Source organism: Sorex fumeus, unplaced genomic scaffold, assembly GCF_029834395.1.
Source record: "Sorex fumeus unplaced genomic scaffold, SorFum_2.1 ptg000036l, whole genome shotgun sequence".
NCBI classification, from domain to species: Eukaryota; Metazoa; Chordata; class Mammalia; order Eulipotyphla; family Soricidae; genus Sorex; species Sorex fumeus.
In genome coordinates, this window is record NW_026606093.1 from 6,541,276 (window position 1) to 6,567,748 (window position 26,473).

General features: G+C 37.1%; 1 protein-coding gene across 2 annotated transcripts in view; it reads left to right on the forward strand.

Annotated features, from left to right (window-relative positions):
• Positions 1 to 26,473, forward strand: part of CNTN1 (contactin 1) — a 359,681-nt gene that overhangs the window by 234,061 nt on the left and 99,147 nt on the right. For both annotated transcript variants that reach the window (XM_056117746.1, XM_056117747.1), the window contains exon 15: positions 16,990 to 17,110. In XM_056117746.1, coding sequence (XP_055973721.1) covers positions 16,990 to 17,110 — 121 coding nt within the window. The remainder of the gene's footprint in view (positions 1 to 16,989; positions 17,111 to 26,473) is intronic.

Consider the following 26,473-nt stretch of genomic DNA (forward strand, 5'->3'; position numbering starts at 1 on the left):
TCCCCCTATTCCACCCCTCCCACTGTCTCCATGGGAGACAGTTTCCCTCTTAGTCTCTCTCTACTTTTGGGCATCATGGTTTGCAATACAGATACTGGAAGACCATCATGTTTGGTCCTTTATCTACTTTCAATACACATCTCCCATCCCGAGCAATCCCTGCAACCATCATTGAGTTAGTGATCCCTTCTTTATCCCAGTTGCCTCCCCCCGCCCCCCGAGTTCATGAGGCAGGCTTCCAACCATGGAGCAATCTCCATGGTACATGTCTCTACTCTCTACTGTCCTTTGTTTTAGTCTCATATTGTTATTTTATATTCCACAAATAAGTGCAGTCATTCTATGTCTGTTCCTCTCTTTCTGACTCATTTTCACTTAGCATGATGCTCTCCATGTCCATTCACTTGTATGCGAATTTCATGATTTCATCTTTCCTAACAGCTGCATAGTAGTCTATTGTGTAGATGTAAACAGAGTTTCTTAGACCAGTCATCTGTACTCAGGCTCTTGGGTTGTTTCCAGATTCTGCCTATTATGAACAGTGCTGCAATGGACATACAGTTGCAAGTATCAGTTCTACTATGCTTTTTTGCACCCTTGGGATATATTCCAAGAAGTGGTATTGCTGGGTGATATGGGAGCTCAATTTCTAGATTTTGAAGAAATGACTATGTTTTTTTCCAGAAAGTCTGGACCAGCCGTCATTTTCACCAACAATAAAAGAGAGTCCCTTTCTACCCACAGCCGTGCCAGCACTTCTTTTTTCTAGTTCTTTTTGATGTGTGCCCGTCTCTGTGGTGTCAGACGGTATCTCATTGTTGTTTGGATTTGAATCTCTCTCATGATTAGCAATGTAGAACATTTTTTATGTGCCTTTTGGCCATTTCTATTTCTTTTTTGAGGAAGTTTCTGTTTATTTCTTCTCCCCATTTTTGATGGGGTTTGAGGTTTTTTTTCCTGTACAATTTTACTGTCTTGTGTATCCTGGATATTAGCCCCTTATCTGATGGGTACTGGGTAGATAATCTTATCCATTTCATGGACTATCTCTGTATTTTGGTCACCGTTTCTTTTTCTTTTGAGGTGCAGGAGCATTTTAGTTTAATATAGTCCCATTTGTTTATGCTTGTTTCCACTTGTTTAGTCAGTGGTGTTTCATCCTTAAAGATGACTTTAACTTTAGTGTCATGGAGGATTCTGCCTACATTTTCCTCCTTGTACCTTATGGATTCATGTCTGATATTGTAGTCTTTAATCCACTTTGTTCTGACTTTTGTGCCTGACTTTACATAGATGTCTGAGTTTGTTTTTTTTGCAGGTAGCTGTCCAGTTTTCTCAGTACTACTTGTTGAAGAGGTTTCCCTTGTTCCATTTCACATTTTTTGCTCCTTTATCAAAGAAAAGTGATCATATATTTGAGAGTATGTGACAAAATGTTCATCAACTGTTCTGTTGGTCTGTGGGTCTGTTTCTATGTTAATACCATGCTATTTTAATTACTACTGCTTTGTAGTACAGTTTGAAGTTGGGGAAGGTGATGCCACCCATCTTCTTTTTCCCAAGGATTGCTTTAGCTATTCGTGGGGGTTTAATGTTCCATATAAATTTCAGGGGGCTGGAGCGATAGCACAGTGGTAGGGCATTTGCCTTACAAGCAGCCAACATGGCCGACCTGAGTTCGATTCCTCCGCCCCTCTCGGAGAGCCTGGCGAGCTACCGAGAGTATCTCGCCCACACGGCAGAGCCTGGCAAGCTCCCTGTGATGTATTCGATCTGCCAAACACAGTAACAACAAGTCTCACAATGGAGACGTTACTGGGCCTGCTCAAGCAAATCGATGAACAATGGGAGGACCGTGACCAATAAATTTCAGGAATGTCTTGTCTATTTCTTTGAAGAATTCCATGGGTAACCTGATAGGGACACATTAAATCTGTATAGTGCTTTGGGGATTATTGCAATTTTGACAATGTTAATCCTCCTGATCTATGAGCAGGGGTTTTGTTTCCATTCCCTCATGTCCTCTTTTATTTCTTGATGTAGTGCTTTGTAATTTTTTTGGTATAGGTCCTTCTTTTTAGTTAGGCTGATTCTGAGATACTTGATTTTCTGCGGTACTATTGTGAACGGGATTTTTTTTAAAAAAATCTTTCTTTTTTTTCATTATTTGTATATAGGAAAGCCATGGACTTCTGGGTGTAGATTTTGTAGTGTGCCACTTTACTACACAAACCTGTTGTTTCTAGGAGCTTTTGTGTAAGGTCTTTAGGATTTTCTAAGTATAGCATCATGATATCCGCAAATAACAATAGCTTGACCTTTTCCTTTCCTCTCGTGATATCCTTAATCTTTTTTCTTGCCCAACTGCTATGGCAAGAATTTCCAGTACTATATTGAATAGGAGTGGTGAGAGTGGGCAGCCTTGTTTTGTCCCTGATCTTAGAGGGAAAGCTTTTACTTTCTTCCCATTGATAATAATGCTTGCCAAGTGGTTGTGGTAGTGGCTTTGATTATATTGAGCAAAGTTCCTTCAGTTTCCATTTTGCTGAGAGTTTTCATCATTAATGGGTGCTTGATCTTGTCAAATGCTTTCTAGTGATAATATTATATGGTTTTTATATTTCCTTTTATTGACATGATGTATTGTGTTGATTGACTTGTGAATGTTAAACTATACTTGCATCCCCAGAATGAATCCTACTTGGTCATGTTGTATGATGTTTTTGATGAACCATTGGATTCTATTTGCTAGGATTTTGTTGAGGATCCTTGCATCTGTGTTCATCAGGCATATCAGCCTGCAAATTCTCTTTCTTTTTGTGTATCTCTGTCTGCTTTTGTTATCCGGCTGATATTTGCCTCATAAAAACTGTTTGTAAGTGTTTCTGATTCTTCAATTTCTTGGAAAAGCTTGGAAAGTATTGGGAGTAAATCTTCTTTAAAAATTTGGAAGAATTCACTAGTGAATTCATCTGGACCAGGATTTTTGTTTTGGGGGAGACTTATTACCACTTAAGTTTTCTCAATGGTTATAGGTCTGTTCAGGTATTCCAGGTCCTCTTCGTTCAGCCTTGGTAGGCTATAGGAATCCAGAAATTTATTCATTTCCTTGAGATTTTCTTGTTTCATGGCATAAAGTCTCTCAAAGTAATCTCTGGTGATCTTTTGAATTTCTGTAGTTTCTGTTGTGATTCTCCCCTTTTAATTTCTGATTTAATTGATTAGGGTTTTTTTCTCTCCGTTTTTTTGTGAGTGTTTGCTAGAGTTTTACCAATATTGTTTATTTTCTTGAAGAACCAGGTCTTGGTTTCATTGATCATTGGGATTGTGTGTGTGTGTGTGTGTGTGTGTGTGTGTGTGTGTGTGTGTGTGTCGGTGACTTCCATCTCATTAATTTCTGCTCTAGGTTTTATTATTTCCTTCCTCCTACCTGGGTGGATCTCCTTTTGTTGGTAATTCTCCAAGATCTTAAGCTGTGAGGTTAGGTTACTTATGTGGACTCGCACTTTCTTCCTAAGGAAAGCTTGTAGAGCTATAAACTTTCCTCTTAACACGGCGTTTGCCATGTTCCATAAGTTCTGGTAACTTGTGTCCTTATTCTCATTCGTTTCCAGGAATCTTTTTATTTCCTCTTTGATTTCCTTTCTAAGACTCTCATTAAGTAGGGAGCTGATTAATTTCCAGGTGTTTGATTTGATTTTCTGTTTGTGTGTGTGATTCACTTCTATTTTCAGCGCATCATGGTCTGAGAAGTTCGTTGATACAATCTCTCTCTTCTTACTTTTATGGAGGTATGTTTTGTGACCCAGCATGTGGTCTATCTTGGAGTATGTCCCATGCACACTGGAGTAGAATGCATATTCAGCTTTTTGGGATGAAGTGTCCTGTATATATCTACTAAGCCCCTTTCTTCCATTTCTTTCCTCAAATAAAATATGTCCTTGCTAAGCTTGATTCTGATTGATCTGTTGAGGGGTGATAAAGCAGTGTTGAAATCTCCAACTAGTGTGTTATTATCGATGTTTTTTTTTCATGTCTATGAGTAGTTGTGTTAAATATTTTGCCGGTCCCTTGTTACCTGCATATACATTCAGAAGTGGGATTTCTTCCTGATGTACAGATCCTTTGATCAATAAGAAATGACCTTCACTGTCTCTTGTGACCTTCTTCAGTCTGAAATCAATGTGGTCTGATACCAGAATGGCCACCCCAGCTTTTTTTGAGGAAGTTGTTTGCGTGTAGAATTGTTTTTCAGCTTTTAACTTTGAGTCTGTGTTTGCTCTGACTGTTCAGATGTGTTTCTTTCAGGGGACAAAATATTGAGTTCAATTTTCTAATTCATCCTGCCACTCTGTGTCTTTTAATTGTTGTTTTTAGCCCATTGACATTGAGAGAGATTATTGTTATGGGTTTTTTTCCCCATCTTTCTGTCAAAGTTCAGCGTATCTGAGGGGCTTGTCATATCATAAAGTAGCTTGTTTAGTTTTTTTTGTAACCATGGTTTTGCTTTTTATGAAGTTTCTGAGTTTATGTTTGTCTGTGAAGTTGTGTGTAGTTCCTTCCGATATGAATGAGAGTCTCGCTGGGTAAAGTATTTTGGTGAGGGGTTTATTTCATGGAATTTTTTCACTATATCCCACCACAGACTCGAAGGCCTTGGGGTTTCATGAGATAACTCAGCTGTAAATCTTAAGGATGTTCCTTTATAAATAATTTCTTTATTTTATCTTGCTGCTTTCAGCATTCTCTCTCTCTCTCTCTCTCTCTCTCTGGTTTATGTCATTCTTACAAGGATGTGTCTTGGAATATTTTTATTTGGATTTCTTTTAGCTGGTACTCTACAGGCCTCCTGAATCTGCTTGCATGTGCTCTTCAGTTTGGGACTGTCCCAGCAATGATGGCTTTGACAGTTTCTTCTTTATCAGAGTTTTCTTCCTGTCCCTCTGGGACTCCAATGACTCTTATGTTATTTTTCCTGGTTTCATCCTGATATTCTCTTGACATCTGTTGGTTTATTTTGAGGTTATTTTCCATTTTCTGCTGTTGTGTGGAGATTCTCTGCACCTCATCCTGAAGCTCACTGATCCTGTCAGCAGTTGTTACTCTGTTACTGTGGCCTTCCCTGAGTTTTTCAATTCACCTACCAGGTTTTTCAGATCTGTCATTTCTGTTTGTAATTTTGTTTGCAGTTTCCTCATTTCTGCTCTCAAATCCTCTTGTATTTTATTGTCAGTGAATTCCATTGTTTCTTTTAGGTTCCTATGCATCCTTAAGAGCTCCCCTCTAAATTCCTTGTCAGAGCAGTTGTATAGCTCACTATTACTGGCTGGATTGTCTGGGCTAGCTATTTCACTCACGAGGCCTGGTGGGTTTCTGCATTGCTTTACCATTGTGAACTGTGCAGTTGGAATTTTCACGCTTGCAGTTACTATTGTGTTTCTTTGTGTAGTATTAATTGAGGTAGGGGCTAATGAATTATTGGCATAATGTGTTTTGCTTGATCAGGCTGCCCTGGTGAAAATTCCACATAAGAGGCTAATTTATGGTTCTTATGAGTATGGAGATGGAGATTAACTCTGGCTGCTAACGTGGTCATGACTCTTGAAGTCATTTCCATTGGGCCTCTGACCTCTCATTGGAGGTTTTAGGTCCTTGCAGCTCGAACCTGGACTTGAAGGTATCTCCTGCCTGGCTCCCACTGGTCCCATGGAGTTCTGGCCTTGGGCACTGCCCCACCCACGCACAGCTGAGCATCTGGAAGCCACTCCCACCGGCTCTGACTTATAATTGGGAGTTTTAGATCCTTGAGCTCGAACCCTGAATTGGGATTGTCTCCTGTTTTGTTCCCGCTGGTCCCATGGAGTTCTCTCTCTTATATATCTTTGGTATAAAAGCTTCATAAGATGAGTGATGGGCAAATAATTTCTCTCTCTGTGGGCTGTCTTTGTATTCTGGTCATTGTTTCCTTTGAGATACAGATGTTTCTTAGATTAGTATAATCCCATTTATTTATTTTTACTTCCACTTGTTTGATCAATGACATTTTTTCCTTAAAGACGTGTCTAGCTTCAATGTCATGGAGCATTTTTCCTACATTTTCCTCATGCAATATGTTCCCTCATGCATGAGTTAATATCATAAGACAAGGCTTACCCATTTTGCATAATTACCATACCATATTTGCTACATATATAAGATACATATTATATATATATATATATATATTTCCGAGAGCCCGGCAAGCTACCAATAGTATCCCGCCCACATGGCAGAGCTTGGCAAGCTAGTCGTGGTGTATTTGATATGCCAAAAAATTAATAATAACGGGTCTCATTCCCCTGACCCTCAAAGAGCCTTCAGTATGGCTGTTGGGAAAGATAAGTAAGGAGAGGCTGCTAAAATCTCAGTGCTAGGACGAATGGAGATGTTATTGGCGCCCACTCTAGTAACTCAAAGAACAATGGAATGACAATGATACAGTGATACAGCATTTTATGAATTCAGGTCTGAATTTTATTTGACTTTTGTGAGTTGGTCTGAGTTCATTTTTTTTATAGAGCTGGAAGTTTTTCTAACACCAACTATTGAAGAGGGTTTCCTTACTCCATGTCACACATTTTGCTCCTTTATCAAACAGTGACTGACTTTATACCTGAATGTCTGTCTCTGTATTTTCAGTACTATTCCATTGATCTGATGGTCTGTCTTTATTCAAGTCCACACTGTTTTAATTACTACAGCTTTAAAATTTATACAGTTTTAAGTTAGGGAAAATGATGCCTCCGTTCTTCTTTTTCTCAAGGATTACATATGATATTGTGAGGGTGGGGTTAATGTTCCATATAAATTTCAGAAGTGTTTGGGCTAGTTCTTTAAAAAATAGTCATAGTTATTATTTTAGGAAAGGAATTGCATTTAATCTGTATAATGCTTTGAACAGTATTGCCATTTTGATGATGTTAATCTTCCTACTTCATTAACAGGCAAAGCATTTCCATTTCCTTGTGTCCTCTTTTATTTCTTTAAGTAGTGGTTTGTAGTTTTCTTTGTATAGGTCTTTCACTTCTTTAGTTAAGCTGATTCCTAGATACTTGATTTCCTGAGGCAAAATTGTGAATGGGATTTACAGGATTTATTTTGTAGTGTTTGTTCATAGCGGGAAAGGGAAGAAAGGAACAAATGTTTATATATTGGAAGAATTTTAATTAAAACTTGCAAAGTTGCTAAGTAGTAAATCACACTTTGGAATAACCCTGAGCTTCACTTTGACAATTTCTAGTGTGTAAATCTGTTCTCCACAAAAGAAAAAATACTTTATTATTCAGTTAAAGCTATAGTTTTCAGTGAAAACATAGTAAACATTTGTAATTTATGGCTAGAATGTGCTGAGGTCCATGATCTTTACTTGCTATGTAAGAATTTTATTGATCATTGAAAGTGTCACCTCTTAAGGTATGAAAATTATAATAGCATTAATAAAAACTTCAGGAAATTCCTATATGCACAATGTTATTCGAGATGATATGGCATATTTTCCATCCTTTTTTTTCTTCAGAGGCATATTAATGCCAAATAAAGAGCAAGAGAAGAAAAAAATTGCTTGTTATTGATTTATGCAAGTAAATCTTTGAGTTGACTATATAAAGCCTAATGTTTAAAGCAGAGATGATTTTAAAAAATTAAGTATTAAGATTTTAGAATAAAGTAAAAGTTTTAAAAGTTTATTGTGAAGATTAAATTTGAATTTAATATATTTGACAACAAAATTGTTTTATTTACATGTAAATCATATACAAAACATAACTACATAATTTCTTTCAAAATTAATTAAGTAAATATGTAGACAGTAGTATATTTCAAGCCGAGAGTCTGGGGAAAGAATGACTTTATTAAGAAAAAAGATTAGATATACAAATTATTAATATTTCACAAAGGACCACTGTTATGGTGCCACAAGTTACTGCTTTTTATTTTTTCTTTTCAATTGTAAGATTTAATAATTAACATTTGAAGTTTCTGAGGTGTCTTATATTTTATTTAGTAATATGGATCATAGAAATAGAGTTTTGCAGAAAAAGTTTGTAGACACAGGAATTGAGTCAAGAGTGATTTCACATAAAAGAATATAATATAGCTAACTGCTTTTTAATGCATTCTTTCTAAAATACAGATACTGTCTTGTCATAATAGTCTTTAAAGATTTTACTTACTGTGTTTTATTAGAAAATATTTGATGTCAAAATTCAGTATTATTAAGTTTGTCAAAGCACATTAAGAAGACTGTTTTATAACCATATGGCATTATGTTTTATTTTATTAAAACATTTTTCACTAAAAACTGTCCTGTTATTCATAGATTTGCTCTAAAAATGACTCAAAAATATGTGTCAGGGGCTGGAGTGATAGCACAGCGGGTAGGGCGTTTGCCTTGCACACGGCCAACCCAAGTTTGATTCCCAGCATCCCGTATGGTCCCCTGAGCACTGCCAGGAGTAATACCTGAGTGCAGAGCCAGGAGTGAACCCTGTGCATTGCCAGGTGTGACCTAAAAAGCAAAAACAACAACAAAAAAATATGAGCCAATTGGCTTTCATACTAGTTCAAGGAAAATTTTTTTACCATTCCCATATATACATTCTTATATTCTCCTTACCTCAATTTTTTATTTTTATATTTGGCCACACCTAACTGTGCTCAGAGCTCACCGTACCAGGGATCAAACCCTAGATGGCTGTGTGCACGGCCAGCACCATATCTGCTGTCTTATTGCTCTGGTTCCTAGCGACGATAAGTTCTAAGCATTGCCAAAATCACCCTCAATTTTGATACTTGTGAAAAGAGAATCTCAAATGTCTGTTTAAAGTTATATAGTTAGTTATAAGGAAAACGTGCAGATTAAAATCAAACATGGTTAGAAAGGTATAGGACAGATTCCAGGAGAAACATCAAATACAGATATTTCATTTTTTCCCCTTGTAGAATCAAGCTGTGTTATTCTATAAAATTTATTTTATTATTTATTTATTTATTTATTTATTTTTGCTTTTGGGGCTGGACCCGAGTTCGATTCCTCCGCCCCTCTCGGAGAGCCCAGCAAGCTACCTAGAGTATTTCACAAGCATGGCAAAGCCTGGCAAGCTACCCATGAGGTATTCGATATGCCAAACACAGTAACAATTGTCACAATAGTGACGTTACCATGCCCGCAAATCGATGAACAACGGGAGGACAAGGACAGGGACAGGGGCTGAAGCGATAGCACAGTGAATATGGCATTTGCCTTGCATGCAGCAGACACGGGTTCGATTCCTCTATCCCTCTTGGAGAACCCGGCAAGCTACCAAGAGTATCCCGCCCATACTGTTGAGCCTGGCAAGCTACCATGGTATATGCAATATGCCAAAAACAGTAACAAGTCTCCCAATGGAGACATGACTGGTGCCTGTTCGAGCAAATCGATGAACAACAGGAGGATGATGCTACAGGACAGTACTACAGTGCTTGCTTTTTGGGTCACACCCGGCAATGCTCAGGGGTTACTCCTGGCTTTGCACTCAGGAATCACTCCTGGCGATGCTCAGGGGACCATATGGGATACTGGGAATCGAAACCGGGTGGCCGCATGCAAGACAAACTCCCTACCTGCTGTGCTATTGCTCCAGCCCCTCTATAAACTGTAGAGTTTGATAGTACTAGACAACCTTGCCAACCGGGGAAGCTTATCTAAACTTTGGAATCCAAAGGGTTTATTGAGGCTTAAACATGTAGATGCAGATGATTAATTGCACAATTTTTATTTCGGTTCCTTTGAAATGGAGTCTTCATCAAGGTATCTTTTTTGGAGGGAGGCTTGCTAGACCACTTCATTAATTATACTTCCTGTTCATCTCTCTCTACCCTAATCATTTATACCACAAAACTCATTGTTGCTAGAGCAGTTCAAGAGAACATGGGAATAGAAATTACTGATTTAATATAACTCAGGAATAGCCAGATGCAAGAGATCCATAGAGCCAGGTATGAAGAAATATATGAAGCCTGTGTGCTCTCTGAAATACACATTTCTCTCAAATCTGAACATGTACACTAACTTAAAAACTCCATAGTCCCTCCTTTTGGAGCTTTTATGGAGATTTTATTAGATAGGTCTGACTGATTAAACCCTGACCTTTACAGTTGAACTCAGCTTTCTGTCTGCAGAGACTTGAAAGTGAACTCATGTTGATTTCCTTAGTCCCCATTCTAATACCATCTTTATTAACATAAAACTTAATATACTATCAATACTTCGAAGGCTTTTGGCGGTGTGAGCCAGGAATTTTGAAGACCAAATATATCTGAGAAAGATATTTTGTTTATCTGAATCTAATACCAAAAAGTCAAGTAAGTGCATTGAAAATATCGTGTCTACAAATAACGTAAACTTGATGGCCTAACTTTTATTGTAGTTAAAATGTATTTGTATTATTTTAAGAGCAAAGAGCAGAATTCTTGATAAGAAATGTGACTTGTTCATCCAAGCAATGTGTATTAAATGTTGACATGTTCTTAGAACTGAGCTGGGCCTGAGGATATACCACATAGCGCTCCACACACACAAAACTTAGATGCAGGAAGACCTATGTTTCTTCCCCACCTAAAAGTTGCAGTTTTTCAGACTGATGTAATTTAATGAATAGTTGCACAAATGATTAAGTGCAATTGAGATGTATAACATGGCAAGATATATTATCCTGTGATCAGATATAATAAAAAGTGGAAATATTTTCTGAGGAAATTTTTTGACTACTAGTGGTACACCCAGGGTGGTAGGCAAAGTTTATCTGATCACATTACCATAGAGAACTGGAAATGGAAGAGAATAAAGTATAAATAATTTCCTGAAATGGAATTTTCTTTCTGGAAATCATAGTACAAGTAAAATGGTGACACCAGGTTATTTGGATTACTGGATATAATTTATGTCTAATTATGTCCAATTTATGTCCATTATAGGAAGAGGAATATTCAGGGAGTATTCAGAAGATTATATTTTGAGGATTGGAGAGATAGCATAGCAGGTAGGGTGTTTGCCTTGTACGCAGCCAACCCGGATTCGATTCCCAGCATCCCATATGGTCCCCTGAGCACTGCCAGGAGTAACTCCTGAGTGCAGAGCCAGGAGTAACCCCTGTGCATTGCCAAGTGTGACCCAAAAAGCAAAAAGAAAAGAATAAAAAAGATTATATTTTGTTTTTATAAAGATGTGTATTTTAGGATATATAGAACAGGTCACTCTGGGTGTCAAGTAGAGACAGTGAAATAGGGATATTCAACCAATGGAAATAGTATGTTAAAATGATGTTGCTGGGCCAAAGAGTTAGCAGAGGTCTTAAGGCACTTGGCCTTCATGCAGTTTATCATGGTTTGATCCTAGCTTAGGGTTTCCTGAGCATTTTGAAAAAGAAATTGGCAGCTTTCAACTGGTGACTTTTATTTTTTAGAAAAATTACCTTGAAAAATAAGGTAATCAAAACTCTTTGGTATGGCAAAGAAATGAAAGATTGAGAGAGGATAGATAAGAGAGTCATAAAGCTAGAAATCTTAGACACCTTATTAAATATTTGAGTTTTAGCCAAGAATTTTTACTTATTATTGTTTTTTATTTGTTTGTTTTGAGAGCCATACTCAGAGGAGCTCAGGCCTTATTCTTGTCTCTGAATGAGGGATTACTCTTTGTAGGCTTGGGGGACCATGTGGATGCTAGGATTCCACTACATGCAAGACAGTGCCCTAGTCACTGTATTATTGGTCTGGTCACCTGGTCAAGAATTTTTAGCCAAGGGGATTTAGTAAACTTCTCAGCTCTCTTTATATCACATAACCACACTTTTACTAAAACTGGCTACTATCAAGGAACAAAATGTATGGCCACTGACAAGTTATTTTTTCCTTCTTTTTTTACTTTCTTATTCATCTGTATTTATTTTCATTACTTGTTTCAGATAGGGTTGGTGAGAGGCGTGTTGAGACAGCCCTGACTATGCTCAACCTTATTCCTGACTCTGCACTCAAGGATTATTCCTGGCCATGCTCGGGGGACCAGGAACCATGGTATATAGAATACCTGGCTTAGAATTGTTGGAAGAGAGCCCTATAAAATTTTTCAAAATTAAAAATATACAGCTTATACTTCAGGAAATAAAAGAGGACATGAGGAAATGGAAAGATATACCCTGCTCATGGGTCGGGAGAATTAACATTGTCAAAATGGCAATACTACCGAAAGCATTGTATAAATTCAATGCAATCTCTATAAGGATACCCATGACATTCTTCAAAGAAATGGAGCAAACACTCCTGAAATTTATATGGAACAATAAGCCCCCACGAATAGCTAAAGCAATTCTTGGGAAAAAGAAAATGGGAGGAATCAACCTCCCGAACTTCAAACTGTACTACAAAGCAGTAATAATTAAAACAGCATGGTACTGGAACAAAGGCAGAACTGCAGACCAATGGAACAGGGTTGAATACACTGACATCTCCCCTCAATCATATGATCATCTAATCTTTGATAAAGGTGCAAGTAATGTGAAGTGGAGTAAGGAAAGCCTCTTTAACAAATTGTGCTGGCATCACTGGACGGCTACATGCAAATAAATGGGCTCAGAACTCTGCCTAACACCATGTACAAAAGTAAGATCAAAATGGATTAAAGACCTCAACATCAGACCAGAAAACATAAGGTACATTGAACACAAAGTTGGAAAAACCCTCCATGACATTGAAGCTAATGGTATCTTCAAAGATGCCACGCCACTGGCCAAGCAAGTGAAAACAGAGATAGATAAATGGGACTATCTTAAACTAAGAAGCTTCTGCACCTCCAAAGAAACAGTGACCAAAATACAAAGACAGTCTACAGAATGGGAAAGGATATTCACCGAATACACATCTGACAAGGGGTTGATATCCAGGATATACAAAATACTGGTTAAACTCCACAAGAAGAAAGCATCCAACCCCATCCAAAAATGGGGCAATGAAATGAACAGAAACTTTCTCAAAGAAGAAATCCGAATGGCAAAAAAGCACATGAGAAAATGCTCTACATCATTAATCTTCAGGGAGATGCAGATCAAAACCACAATGAGATACCATCTCACACCTCAGAGACTGGCCCACATTCAAAAGAACAAAAGCGACTGATGCTGGCGCGGATGTGGCGAGAAAGGGACACTCCTTCACTGTTGGTGGGAATGTCGACTGGTTCAGCCCTTCTGGAAAACAGTATGGACGATTCTCAAAAAATTAGAAATTGAGCTCCCATTTGACCCAGCAATACCACTCCTGGGAATATATGCCAGAGAGGCAAAAATGTATAGTCGAAGTGACATCTGCACTTGTTTGTTCATTGCAGCACTCTTTACAATAGCCAGAAACTGGAAGAAACCTGAATGCCCAAGAACAGATTACTGGTTAAAGAATCTTTGGTACATCTACACAATGGAGTACTATGTAGCTGTTAGAAAAGATGAAGTCATGAAATTTACATACAAGTGGTACAACATGGAAAGTATCATGCTAAGCGAAATGAGTCAGAAAGAGAGGGATAGACATAGAAAGATTGCATTCATCTGGGGGATATAAAGTAACAAAATATGAGATTAATACCCAAGAATAGCTGAGATCAGCACCAGGAGGATTACTCCATAGCTTAGTTGCCAGCCGGGCATTCTAGAGGAAAGGGCAGCTCAGATAGAGAAGGGAGCACCAAATAAAGGGTGTTTGGAGGATCCTCCCAGGAGGGGAGATGCATGTTGAAAGTAGACTATGGACTGAACATGTTTGCCACTCAATGCCTCTTTTGCAGACCACGATACCCAAAAGGAGAGAGAGAACACAGGGGATTGCCCTGCCGCAGAGGCAGGGGGGATGGGGGGATGGGGGTGGGGGATATTACCCATGGTGGTGGAAAATGGGCACTGGTGGAGGGATGGGTATCTTATCATTGTATAATCGAAACCCAAGCACAAAAAATTGTAAATCTACAACTGTACCTCATGGTGTTTCACTAATAAATAATAATAATAATAATAATAAATGAAAGAAAATATACAGCTTAAAGGTCAGAGAGATAGTATATTGGATAAGGCTTGCATGTGGTTGGCCTGGATTTAATCCTGGCATCGCATATGGTTATCCTAATCAGGAGTGATCCCTGAGTGCAGAACCATGAATGAACTCTGAGCACCATTGATTATGGCCCCTCATTTTTAGAGTATCTACAGTATATGGAATAAATGAAGACTCCCAGACCATAGGAATGGGTATGAAAACCAGATAGATTCCAAGCAGGTAATCTTCAATAAAAGATGGAGTAGTATGAAGTAGACCAAAGAAAGCCTCTCCAACAAATGCTGTTGGGAAATCTGGCTAGCCAAATGCAAAAAAAAAAAAAGTTTTATTTTGGATCCCTGTATCACACTGTAAACAAAATTTGATTCCACGTGGATCAAATATTTTGACATTAGACTCATATCCAGAAATTACATCATGGAAAAATTCAACATGACACTGATTATAGAGGCATCATCAGTGACTCAGTGCCATTGTCCAAGCAAGCCAAAGTAAAAGATAAACAAATAGGACTATTTCAAATTAAGAAGATTCTGCATCACAAAAGCAGTGACTAGAATAAAAAGATTTCTGACTGAGTGGGAGAAAATATTCACTGATCATCTGACAAAGCACTAATACCCAAAATACATTAAACATTTCTAAAACCTAACATCAATAACAACAAAAACAAAACAATGTCATCAAAAGAGGGGTGAAAAGCTGAGGAAAAGATACTTAGGCTACAGGCATATGAAAAAATGCTCTCATCACTTAACATCAGAGAAATAAAAACAAAATAATAAGGTATCACCAGTGAGACTGGCTTATATGAAGCAGAATAGAACCAATCAGTGCTGGTTTGGATTTGGAGAAGGAAACCACCATTCACTGTTGATGGGACTATCTTTTGGTTCACCTTCTATGGAAAAAAGTTTGGTGACTTCTCAAAAAAAAAATTGGCTTCCATATGATTCAACAATTCTCCCCATATTTATTATGCATAACCCTATTTATGGGTAAGGAATGTCTTATGATGTGTCACGTGACAGCAGACAACAAATCGTAGAGGGAAATATACATATAGAGTATATATATATATATATATATATATATATATATATATATATATATATATATAGCGGAGAGCCCAGCAAGCTACTGGGAGTATCCCACCTGAATAGCAGAGCCTGGCAAGCTACATATAGTGTATGCAATATGCCAAAAGCAGTACCAATAACAGGTCTTATTCCCTGACCCTGAAAGAGCCTCCATTACGGCAGCACTGGGAAAGAGGAGTAAGGAGAGGCTGCCAGAATCTCAGGTCTGGGACAAATGGAGACGTCACTGGTGCCCACTCGAGTACAACGGTGAACAACGGGATGACAGTGATACAGTGATACAGTGAACCCTATTTATGCATGGTTATGGTTGGGCTCCATATTTATTATGCAAAATATTAACCCAACATATATCCTGAAATACAGCTTTATGTCTTTTATTTGAATAGTAAATCAGTGTCTTGTTTCTTATTTCTCATTGAAGTTATATGTCTGTTTAAAAATGAGTTTTCCAAATGTTTCTACTAAGAGAACGTTTTAGAAATAATGAGCCTGGACTTTTTTATGTTCCCACAACCAAAAGAGTGAGTGGCATGCACAACCAAACTAGTTTTTTTAAATTACTTGACTATCGTCGATTGAATTTTTATTTTTCTAAAAACAGGCATAATATGACCTATTTCACAGGCTGTTTCAGAAGTAAATTGAATACATGCATATATATGTCCATATATGTTCAACTAATGTATAGGTACTACATATGTAAGTGTGTATATATTTCAGAAAATATTTACAGTCTTCAATAAATGTTAACTATTTTTAAGATTTGCATTAGGATTTTTTTATAATTTAAAATGCCTCATGGGCTGGAGCAATAGCACAGCGGTAGGGTGTTCGCCTTACAAGCGGCCAACATGGCCGACCCGAGTTCGATTCCTCTGCCCCTCTCGGAGAGCCCGGCAAGCTACCGAGAGTATTCGATATGCCAGACACAGTAACAACAAAGTATCCAATGGAGACGTTACTGGGCCCGCTCGAGCAAATCGAGCAAAATGCCTCAAAATATTTTAAAATATGTGTTATATACTATTCTAAGTATCAGGAATAGGAACAAACCATAAGCTATTGCCCATATAGGTTATCTTTTGCTAAAACAAACAACAAAATCATAAAGTAGAACTTTCCTTTTTGACATTTTCAACAATCTTTTCAGTAAATGGGAAAATTCCTTAAAATTAGGCAGTTAGATCAGTTTTGCAAAACCTAATTAATTTTGCCTATACATATAGCATTGATTTACCCTCATTAAAATCTAGTACTAAAGCCCTGCATATTAACATTTGTCTTTAAAAAATATCAACGAGGGACTGGAAAGGCTGTACTGTGGGTAGTACCATATATTTGCCTTGCATGCTGCTGATATGGATTCGAATTTTAATGCTGGATATGGTCCCTGAGCCCCGCTGGAAGGGATTCCTGAGGGAGTAAGGCATATATCCTGAGCATAACTGGGTGTGATCCAGAAATCAAAATAAATAAAGGACTGCAGTAAAAATATATCTCTTGGTTTCTGTATTACCCTCTAATAAAAGAAACAATAGAATGTTAAAGATATTATAGGTAAGAAGGACTTAACTAATTTATTCACTTTAATTTTTACTTGAGATCCTGATACCAAAAATTTAAATAACCTTAGATGTCTGGTTCACATATCAAAAATAAAATAAGGTGTTCATTTTTATTAGGAAATGTGTGTATTTTTCATCCAAAACTGATGTCATTGGTAGAAAATTTTCTAATTTTCCCACTTAACTAATTTTTCTTACAGTTGGACGCCAATGGGGAACTGCTCATTCGAAATGCTCAACTCAAACATGCTGGGAGGTATACGTGCACAGCTCAAACAATTGTGGACAATTCGTCAGCTTCCGCTGATCTTGTTGTAAGAGGTAAGAGTGTCCACATGTTAAAATTAGAAACCAGAGGCATTTGATTTGCATAAATATGTATGATTTGGTAGCTCTGGTACAAATGTTTTATGTTCTTTATTCTTGAGAATAACTAAGTGTGTTTCCTGTGTTTGATTCCAGACAAATAATAAGCAACACTGATTTTGTTTGTTTCAGCTAACTACATAACTTGTAGAAACTTAAAGCACTTATCTTCTGCTAAATTTTCCTGCTTTTAACCTAGTGCTAACCATAAATTTTTATTTCCTAGCTAAGAATTTTAGTGTTTTGAAGCAGTCACTTTATTTTTTGAAATATTTTGGTTCTGTTTGCTAAAAACTAAAGTGCTATATATTTATCATATTTGTTTTATAACTGATCAATGCATATACAATTTTTATTTACTATCAGTTTTCAAACTAGTCCCTTTGTCTTAGAAAACTAAATTTATTTCATTTGTAATTTTTTTCATAATAATGAGGCCTGGAGCTTGATTTATAGCAAGGAAAGGAAGGGAAGGAAAAAGCAGAGAGGGGAGGGAAGGGAGAAAATAAAATTAACAATGTGCTAGGTGATATATGCTTACTTGAAATATCAAGTCAATGGGCCAGAGCGATAGTACAGCAGGCAGGGCACTTGCCTTGTTCACGGTGGATTTAGATTGGTTCCTCAAAATCCCACATGTTCCCTGAGTGCCACCAGGAATAATTCTTGAGTGCAGAGGAAGAAGTGTAACACCTGAGCATTGCCAGGTGTGGCTCAAAAACATATATATATATATATATATATATATATATGTATGTGTGTGTCTGTGAATATGTATGTATGTGATATATGCTTATATTATAGATAGATACATAGTTCATTTTCTACTTGTCTCTATTCTATAGTTTGGAATATGAACACCTAGTTTAAAAATTATTCATGCAAGGCTGGTAAGATAATAGGTAGGGTGCCTGCCTTGCACATGGCTAATCTGGATTGCGTCCCTAGCACTGGATATGGTCTCTGGAGCGCCATCAGGTGTGTTTTGCTCCAAAACAACAACAACAAATCATTCACAGGGCTCAGGAAGATAACTCAACAGGTGGTGTGCATGCTTTGCTCGCAGGAGACTGGTTTAATACCTAATGAAAATTGCTGGCTTCTCAAGTACATATGCACACATGTGCATGCTTTTGTAATCATGGATAGTTGAGTGTATGTGTGCCAAAGATCATGAATGATATATGTAAAAGATAATAGAATTCTATCTGAGGTAATTCACCACCTTTTTTATTACATTTAAAATTTTAATTTTTGGTTTGGGGACCAATTCAGCAGTGTTCAGATGCTACTCTGGGCTTGGTGCTTGCAGAAATGATGCTCAGAGTTTACCCTGGGTATGGCACTAAAACTGAGAGAATGTTTACAATAGACATTTTAAAAGTTTTTTTTTTTTTAGTGAAACACCTTGAGGTACAGTTGTAGAGTTACAATTTTTTGTGCTTGGGTTTCAATTATACAATGATCGAGTACCCATCCCTCCACCAGTGCCCGTTTTCCACCATCACAGATCCCAGTACCTCTCCCACCCCCCAGCCCTCCATGACTCTATGGCAGGGCATTCCCTTTTGTTCTCTCTCTCCTTTTGGGTGCTGTGGTTTGCAAAAGAGGCTTTGAGTGGCAATCATGTTCAGTCTATAGTCTACTTTCAGCATGCATCTCTCATCCTTGGAGGATCCTCCCAACACCCTTTATTTGGTGCTCCCTTCTCTATCTGAGCTGCCTTTTCCCCTAGCATGTGCGGCTGGCCTCCAAGCCATGGAGTGAGTACTTATCCTGGTACTTATCTTGGCTATTCTTGGGTGTTAATCTCCTATTTTGTTACCTTTTAAAGAGAAATTTTCTATTTACATTAAAATCAAGAGAAAATATTTGCAAATCATGTATCCAACTAAAGTTTTGTTGGCATAATATAATAAATTTTTTTAATTGAATCACCATGAGACACATTTACAAAGCTTTCATGTTTGAGTTTCAGTCATACAATAATCAAGCACCCATCCCTCCACCAGTGGACATTTTGCACCACCAATGTCCCCAGTATGTCCCACTCCCATCCCACCTATCCCCTATCTCTATAACAGACAGTTTCCTTCTTAATCCTGCTCTACTTTTGGGCATTATGGTTTGCAATACAGATACTGAGAGGCCATCATTTTTGGTTCCTTACCTGCATTCAGCACACATCTCCCATCCCGAACAATCCCTCCAACCATCATTGACTTAGTGATCCCTTCTCTATCCCACCTGCTTTCTCCTCCAGCTCCTAAGGTGGGCTTCCAACTGTGAAGCAGTCTTCCTGGCCCTTATGTCTACTGTCCTAGGGTATCAGTCTCATTATGTTAACATAATAAAATCTTAAAGCTCAAAATTAAACTAATACAATACAATATGATAACAAGCAAAAAGACATTTTATGAAGCGTATACTAAGAGTAAATAATCTTTTTCTACTAAGATTTAGTATTGTCACTGTCCTCCCGTTGTTCATCGATTTGCTCGAGCGGGCTCAGTAACATTGTGAGACTTGTTACTGTGTTTGGCGTATAGAATACATCACGGGTAGCTTGCCAGGCTTTGCCGTATGGGCGAGATACTCTCAGTAGCTTGCCAGGCTCTCTGAGAGGGGCAGAGGAATCGAACTTAGGTCCGACACATGCAAGGAAAACGCCCAACCCGCTGTGCTATCACTCCAGCCCTGTGCTAGGTTTACTATTGTGTTCTTTAATTTATTCAGTTCATTTTCTATGGAATCTGTCATCTTCTGAATCAGTTCTTCTTTGAGTTGGTCAAATTTCTCATTTAGTGATTGCTTAATTTCACTGTTTAGTACCTGTTTAATTTCTATTGCCAGTGTAGTTGATTTCAGTTCCTCAGTGACCAGGCTAGAGAGTTTTAGTGGACTTGAGGATTTGCTTGGTTTTTTATTCTTATTTCACCTGCAATTGGGTTCCTTAGTTTCCCCATTATTCTTTGACTTTTATGTGGGTTAATGGTGGAGGTATAGATTCCCAGTTTCTTAAGAATTATCTGTTCAGATGTTTATACCAGAAGTCTACTGATCATACCTTTGTTGTTCAGATTATTTTCTTTAGTGCTAATTGAATATGGCGAGGGATCTTTAACTCTATTTAGTTGACAGAGATTTATGATTGTATTAGGTCAGTGAAGTATGGTTGTTGCATTCCAATGGCTTTAATATGAGTGTGTGCAGTAATAATTTCACATGAACACTAGCTTGTTTGCATGGTTTGGGGTTTGGAGAATTAGAGTTGAAGCCAAACCATGCAGCTTCCTGATTTAGAGCAGGGTTGGCAAGGTTTAAGGCCCTTGGGGTCCCTGGCACAGGCTATCTGTCAAAAGCCAGGCCGTCAGACAAATGTGCTAGGTGAAAAGGAAGCTCAGATAGAGAAGAGAGCACCAAATAAAGGGTGTTGTGAGACCCTCCCAGGGTGGGAGAAGCATGCTAAAAGTAGTCTATAGACCAAACATGATTGCCACTCAAGGTCTCTCTTGCAAAACACAGTACACAAAAGAAGAGAGAGAGAACAAGGGGGAATGCCCTGCCACAGAGGCAGGGTGGGACGGGGGGGGGGGATAGGGGGTGGGAGGGATGCTGGGACCTGTGGTGGTGGAGGATAGGCACTGGTGGAGGGATGGGTACTTGATCATTGTATAACTGAAACCCAAGCACAAAAATTTGTAAGTCTATAACTGTACCTCATGGTGTTTCACTAATAAAAAAAAATTAAGAAAAAAAAAAGCCCAGCCAAAAGGAGATGGTGGTAATGGGCAGAGTCTCCTAGGTTGTTTTTTATAAATTTTAATTGGCAACGTTTGTGTGTGTGTATGTGTATGTGTGTGTGTGTGTATGAACCATTCTGCTTTGTTTCATAGCCCAAAGTAAAGTGTATGTATTTATGTTCGGTGCTCTCTTTAATTTTACTTCTTGGATTGATATTCACCAGAATTTAGAAGATGAATTTTTTGGGTTTATTAATCTGCTTTTAAACCTTCCCTTGATTATACAATTCTCAAAGCAAACAAAACTTAATGCATGATAAATAGAACTAGAAACTGAGGGGTTAATGTATGGGGACAAGACCTTAGGATAATGGTGGAGAAATCTCGAAATCTTGAAACACTGGTAGAAGGAGTGGTTAAACTATAAAAGGGTCTATATTTATACAATAATGACTTCGGTACTATTGTAAACTATTATACCTCAACAAAAGAACCAATACAAAAAATAATGGAAACTAAAATCCTTCTCTTGGATTAATGAATATAATATAGCCAAATAACTTTATAATATGTCTTTAGTCTACATAATTTGCTGTATTTAATGATATATCAAAACAATATCATTAAGTGATTAATGCCTTTTTTTAATATTGAAAATGCTCTTCAGTGTTTATTGCTCCTAACCAATCTAGATTTTCAGAGCTCATATCCAGAGCATACTCTCTAGGCTAAATTATGTTTTGTGTATTTATTTATAGATATTGTTGCATATTAGTTACTATTTATTGAAAACAAATGAAATAAGTAAATATTTCTTTGAGGTCTTATAATTATTCATGTATTGTGTCTTTTTTACCTTCCGATTTCTTCTTGACATTTATATGATATTTCTGCACTTATGATTAAAAATGAGTATATTCTTCAGAATGTTGAATTTGGAGGTTATGTAAATAATTTCCATCCCTACATTTTGTAAATTTGTGTTGAGAGACTTTTCATATATTAGCCATATATTTAGTGGCCAACAACTTGGAATTCCATGTCAGTTTTTCACTTCACACTAGACTTTTTCCAGAAGCTTTGCATAAACAATATAGTTAATTTCTGAAACTTCTATTTTAGGCATTCAAAATTTTAATAATCTAACATAGTCTGTAGCTAATTTATTAGTATACCATAAGATTACCAATTCTTTTTTAGATATTACTGTTTATAGCTTGAAGTTCTTTTTCTCCCTTCTATTGTCTAGCACATGATAATATAAATAATAAATAAATAATAGTATCAAATTTTAAATAATAACAAATCGTGTGTAGACAGCAAGTTAGAATCTCCCTTCCATCACCTTCCCCCCACAAAAACCCTACACTCAGCATATAAGAACATATGTGGCAGAATAATATATCTAGTATCAGAGAAAGCAAAAAGTTTAAGGTTCTTGCCTTACACGGGACTGTAGCCCCAGGCATCCTGGTTTGAATTATGACACCACATATGGCCCCCAGAATATCACCAGGAATAATCCCTAAACACAAATCCAGGTATAGCCCCTAAGCACTGCCTGGTGTGGCCCCCAAACAAGAAGCAAAGCCAATAGAAAAATATTTATATATTCCGATTATTATAATCAAATCAAAGATAATAGCTGAGGTCTTCTTTATTTTTAAAAATATTTGGGCTGAAATAGCCCACATTTACCTCAGATACTGAAATAATTGCTTCTGATTTCCATGTTTTCCATTTGATTGGTCAAGAAAGTTTGCCATGTAAACAGACTAAAGATTCCATTGCATTATTCTCCGAGACAGAAAAAATGGCCCTAGCTGTCCACACTTGTTGGAACAGTGATTGATTTGGCATCACTCTGTGGCATTCTGATCCCATATTACATTAAAGCCAATGATACATCTATATTTGTAAAGTTGACTCAAATTAAGCACTGAAAATCCACAAATTCAAATCAAAATAAAATTATTTTGAGATTATTACTTGGTGAAGCTGAAATACTGAGCACAAATGACTGTTTATAATAAGTACAGAATTTAGAAAATAGAGATTGTTTAAAAGTTGGGCCTTGCTAGTAATTTTATCTTTTAAAAGCTTTTGTAATAACTTCATCTTTTCTAATGCCTGGAGTGTAGTCTTTACCATACTGATGGGTTCATTTAAAAATATTTTGTTTATGTATAATTATATATATATAATAATAATAAAATTTGGGCTGGAGCAATAGCACAGCAGTAGGGCATATGCCTTGCACGCAGCCAACATGGCTGACCCTAGTTCGATTCCTCCGCCCCTCTCGGAGAGCCCGGCAAGCTACCGAGAATATCTCGCCCGCATGGCAGAGCCTGGCAAGCTACCCGTGATGTATTCGATATGCCAAACACAGTAACAAGAAGTCTCACGATGCAGACGTTACTGGGCCCGCAGACGTTACTGGGCCCGCTCGAGCAAATCGATGAACAACAGGAGGACTGTGACTGAATAATAAAAGTTGCTATTCCTCACTTTGATTCCTGGAGAGAAAGCAGGCAAGTTTTATAGAACTTAGTGAGAATAGAATGCACTTAGACATCCCATTTCAGTGTTCCATTAGGAACTTAATAAATTAATATTTGCCATTGATGCCAAATAAAGTTGATAATTATGTTAATTATGTCAAATTACAAAATTCGCATGCTCAAATGACAAAATTAAAGGTAAAGGTAAAGGTAAAGGCCCTCCCGTTGATCGTCGATTTGCTCGAGCGGGCCCAGTAACGTCTCCATTGGAGACTTTGTTGTTACTGTGTCTGGCATATCGAATACTCTCGGTAGCTTGCCGGGCTCTCCGAGAGGGGCGGAGGAATCGAACTCGGGTCAGCCATGTTGGCTGCTTGTAAGGCGAACGCCCTACCCACTGTGCTATTGTAAAATATTTAGTGGTCTGACTTTAATAACATTAATTTGAATATATGCAATAAAAAAGTACAAATCATCAGTAATTTCTATAAGTCTTTGTGAGCATGAATGAAATGATACTTTTTATTTTTAATACTTCTGGTAGTATTGGCAACATATATCTTTGTAATTCCAATCCTTACATGTAAAAGAGAAAGACATACATTAGGTCTAAAATAAAAATATGTATTAAAATAAGATATATAATATGAAATATATGACATAAAAACATGATCATATTAGTTGTTGTATTTTTATGATAATAAATAAATTTGTTATTATTTCCAAGCACTATTTGAGAAACAGGTACTATTAGTATTTCATTCATACACATGAAGAAATGGAGGCCCAATAGAGCTGTTGCTTATATGTGGTTAAACGGCTGTTAAGTAGAAAGCAAAATGTGAATACAACATTAATTTGAATACAAGCAATATAAATAATAAATGTAACATATTTATATATTAAGTCCTTTACCTTTTTAGTAAAAATTTTTATTCTATAGAAAGGTTGACATACAAGTTTACTTTTGTTATTGCTATATTTTGACTGGCCTAATAGTCAAAATAGGCAAAACTAAAGCAATTTAAAATATGTTTTAGCTACTCAGTGTCATACACTTATGATCACAATGGTAAAAAGAGTAAATAAATTACAGTATGTGATTTTTTTCTGTTTGGGCCACACCATCAGTGCTCAGGGTTACTCCTGGTTCTGCACTGAGGAATTACTCCTGGTGGTGCCTGGGGATCATATGGAATGCCAGAGATCAAACTCAAACACATAAAAGGCAAGTGACTTACACACTGTCCTATTGTTCCAGCCCACAGAATATTTTATTACTTGATGTTTCAATATTCTCTTTAGCCTTCATAATAGTTTATTGAACTCTTTCCTCATAAAGTATTTTTATTACTGAAGTCATTTTCTCTTCTTCCACACAATCTTCCTTTAATTGTTCAGAAACTCTCATGTATTTAAAGTACTTAAGCAATCTCTAGCAAAAATCTCTAAGGAGTTGTTAAATATTATATTACTCATGTTAAGGCATATTTTTCCTTATACTCATTTCCTTCAAATTTTATGAATCAGAGAGATAGTACATCTGGTAAAGGGTTTACCTGGCAATCCTCAGCATCCCTTACTGTCCTCAGCCCTCATGAATGCAGAGAGGTATAAACACTAAACACCATTGGGATGACCCCCCCACTCCCCATAAAAAAGAGAAAAAGAATTCAGGAATGTTTTGTATCCATCTGTCAATAATATTTGCTTCCAGAAGAATGCAATTTTTGTTTCTGTATCATTTTTCATGTATTATCTTAGTCATGTTGGCTGCGTACAAGGCAAACGCCCTACTGGCTGTGCTATTTTATAGTAAAGAAAGCATTTTTTAAAGGCTTTTCAGTGTTTTACAAATACTAAGAAGCTCCAAAATTTTTGTATCATTCATAATTACATGTAAAATGTTTTATTTGAAGCATTGTGATCTACAGTGATGCTCATTATAAGGTTCCATGCATACAACATGCTAACAGCACATCCACCACTATTGTCTCAGTGTCCCTTGCTGTTCACTCCCTCTCCAACCCTCATCTCCCCCTGCCCACTCTACTTCCACCCCTCCTTAATCAACTCAATTCCATGAACCAGCGCTCATAGTTCTCAGGTATTGTCTTTGACAACAAGTTATTCCCTAAATATGTTTATTTATGTCTCACATATGAGTAAGATCATTTGTATCTCTCCCTCTCCTTAAAGGTATTTGTAATAGAATTTAAACTGTTTAATATGTAATTTACCTTGACTTCCTAAAAATTTCTGTGACATACCGTTCATAAACAAAGGTAACAGTTATATTAATTGCCTCTCACATAGCCAAATATCAGTTGTCCTCAGGTTTACTTTAAAATTTATCTTTCCTCACTATTAGTTAATGTTTAGCTTTCCCAGATTGAGAAATAAGAGTTTCTGTTTTGTACTCTGTTCTATTGATTTATGATTCATTTTATTGAATAGCTATATTTTCTTCCCCAAACATTCATTGATAATATAAAGAGAAGTCAAAGGCTAGAATACAATTTTAGGTTATTTGAATTTAGAATTTCACAATATATTTTAACTCATTAAACAAAATAAACTTATATACATTACTAAAAAATGACCACTTTATGTAAAATCTCTCTAAGCTAAGCAGTCTTATTATGTATATTTTTGTGGCATCTGCCACAGATATAAGAACTGTATAATAATTTTTATGGTAACTCTGCAGACTGGAGACTGCCATTGGTATAATCCCTGCCACCAGTGAAACTCATCAGTTTGATTAGATCACAAATATTGTATGCTTTAGCGAGTGAGATTGAACGCAAACTTAGAAAAAAATTTTACCCTCCAATCTCGTTTTAGGAGTATGTAAAGAGATTTCAGTTCTTCTGAATTTCTTTCACACAGTTCCTCTAATTTCCATCAATACCTGAGATGGGCTGGAGCCATAGCACAGTGGGTAGGGTGTTTGCCTTGCTTGCAGCCAACCTAAGTCCAATTCCTCTGCCCCTCTTGGAGAGCTTGATAAGGTACCAAGAGTATCTTTCCCTCTGGGCAAAGCGTGGCCAGCTCCCCATGATGTATTC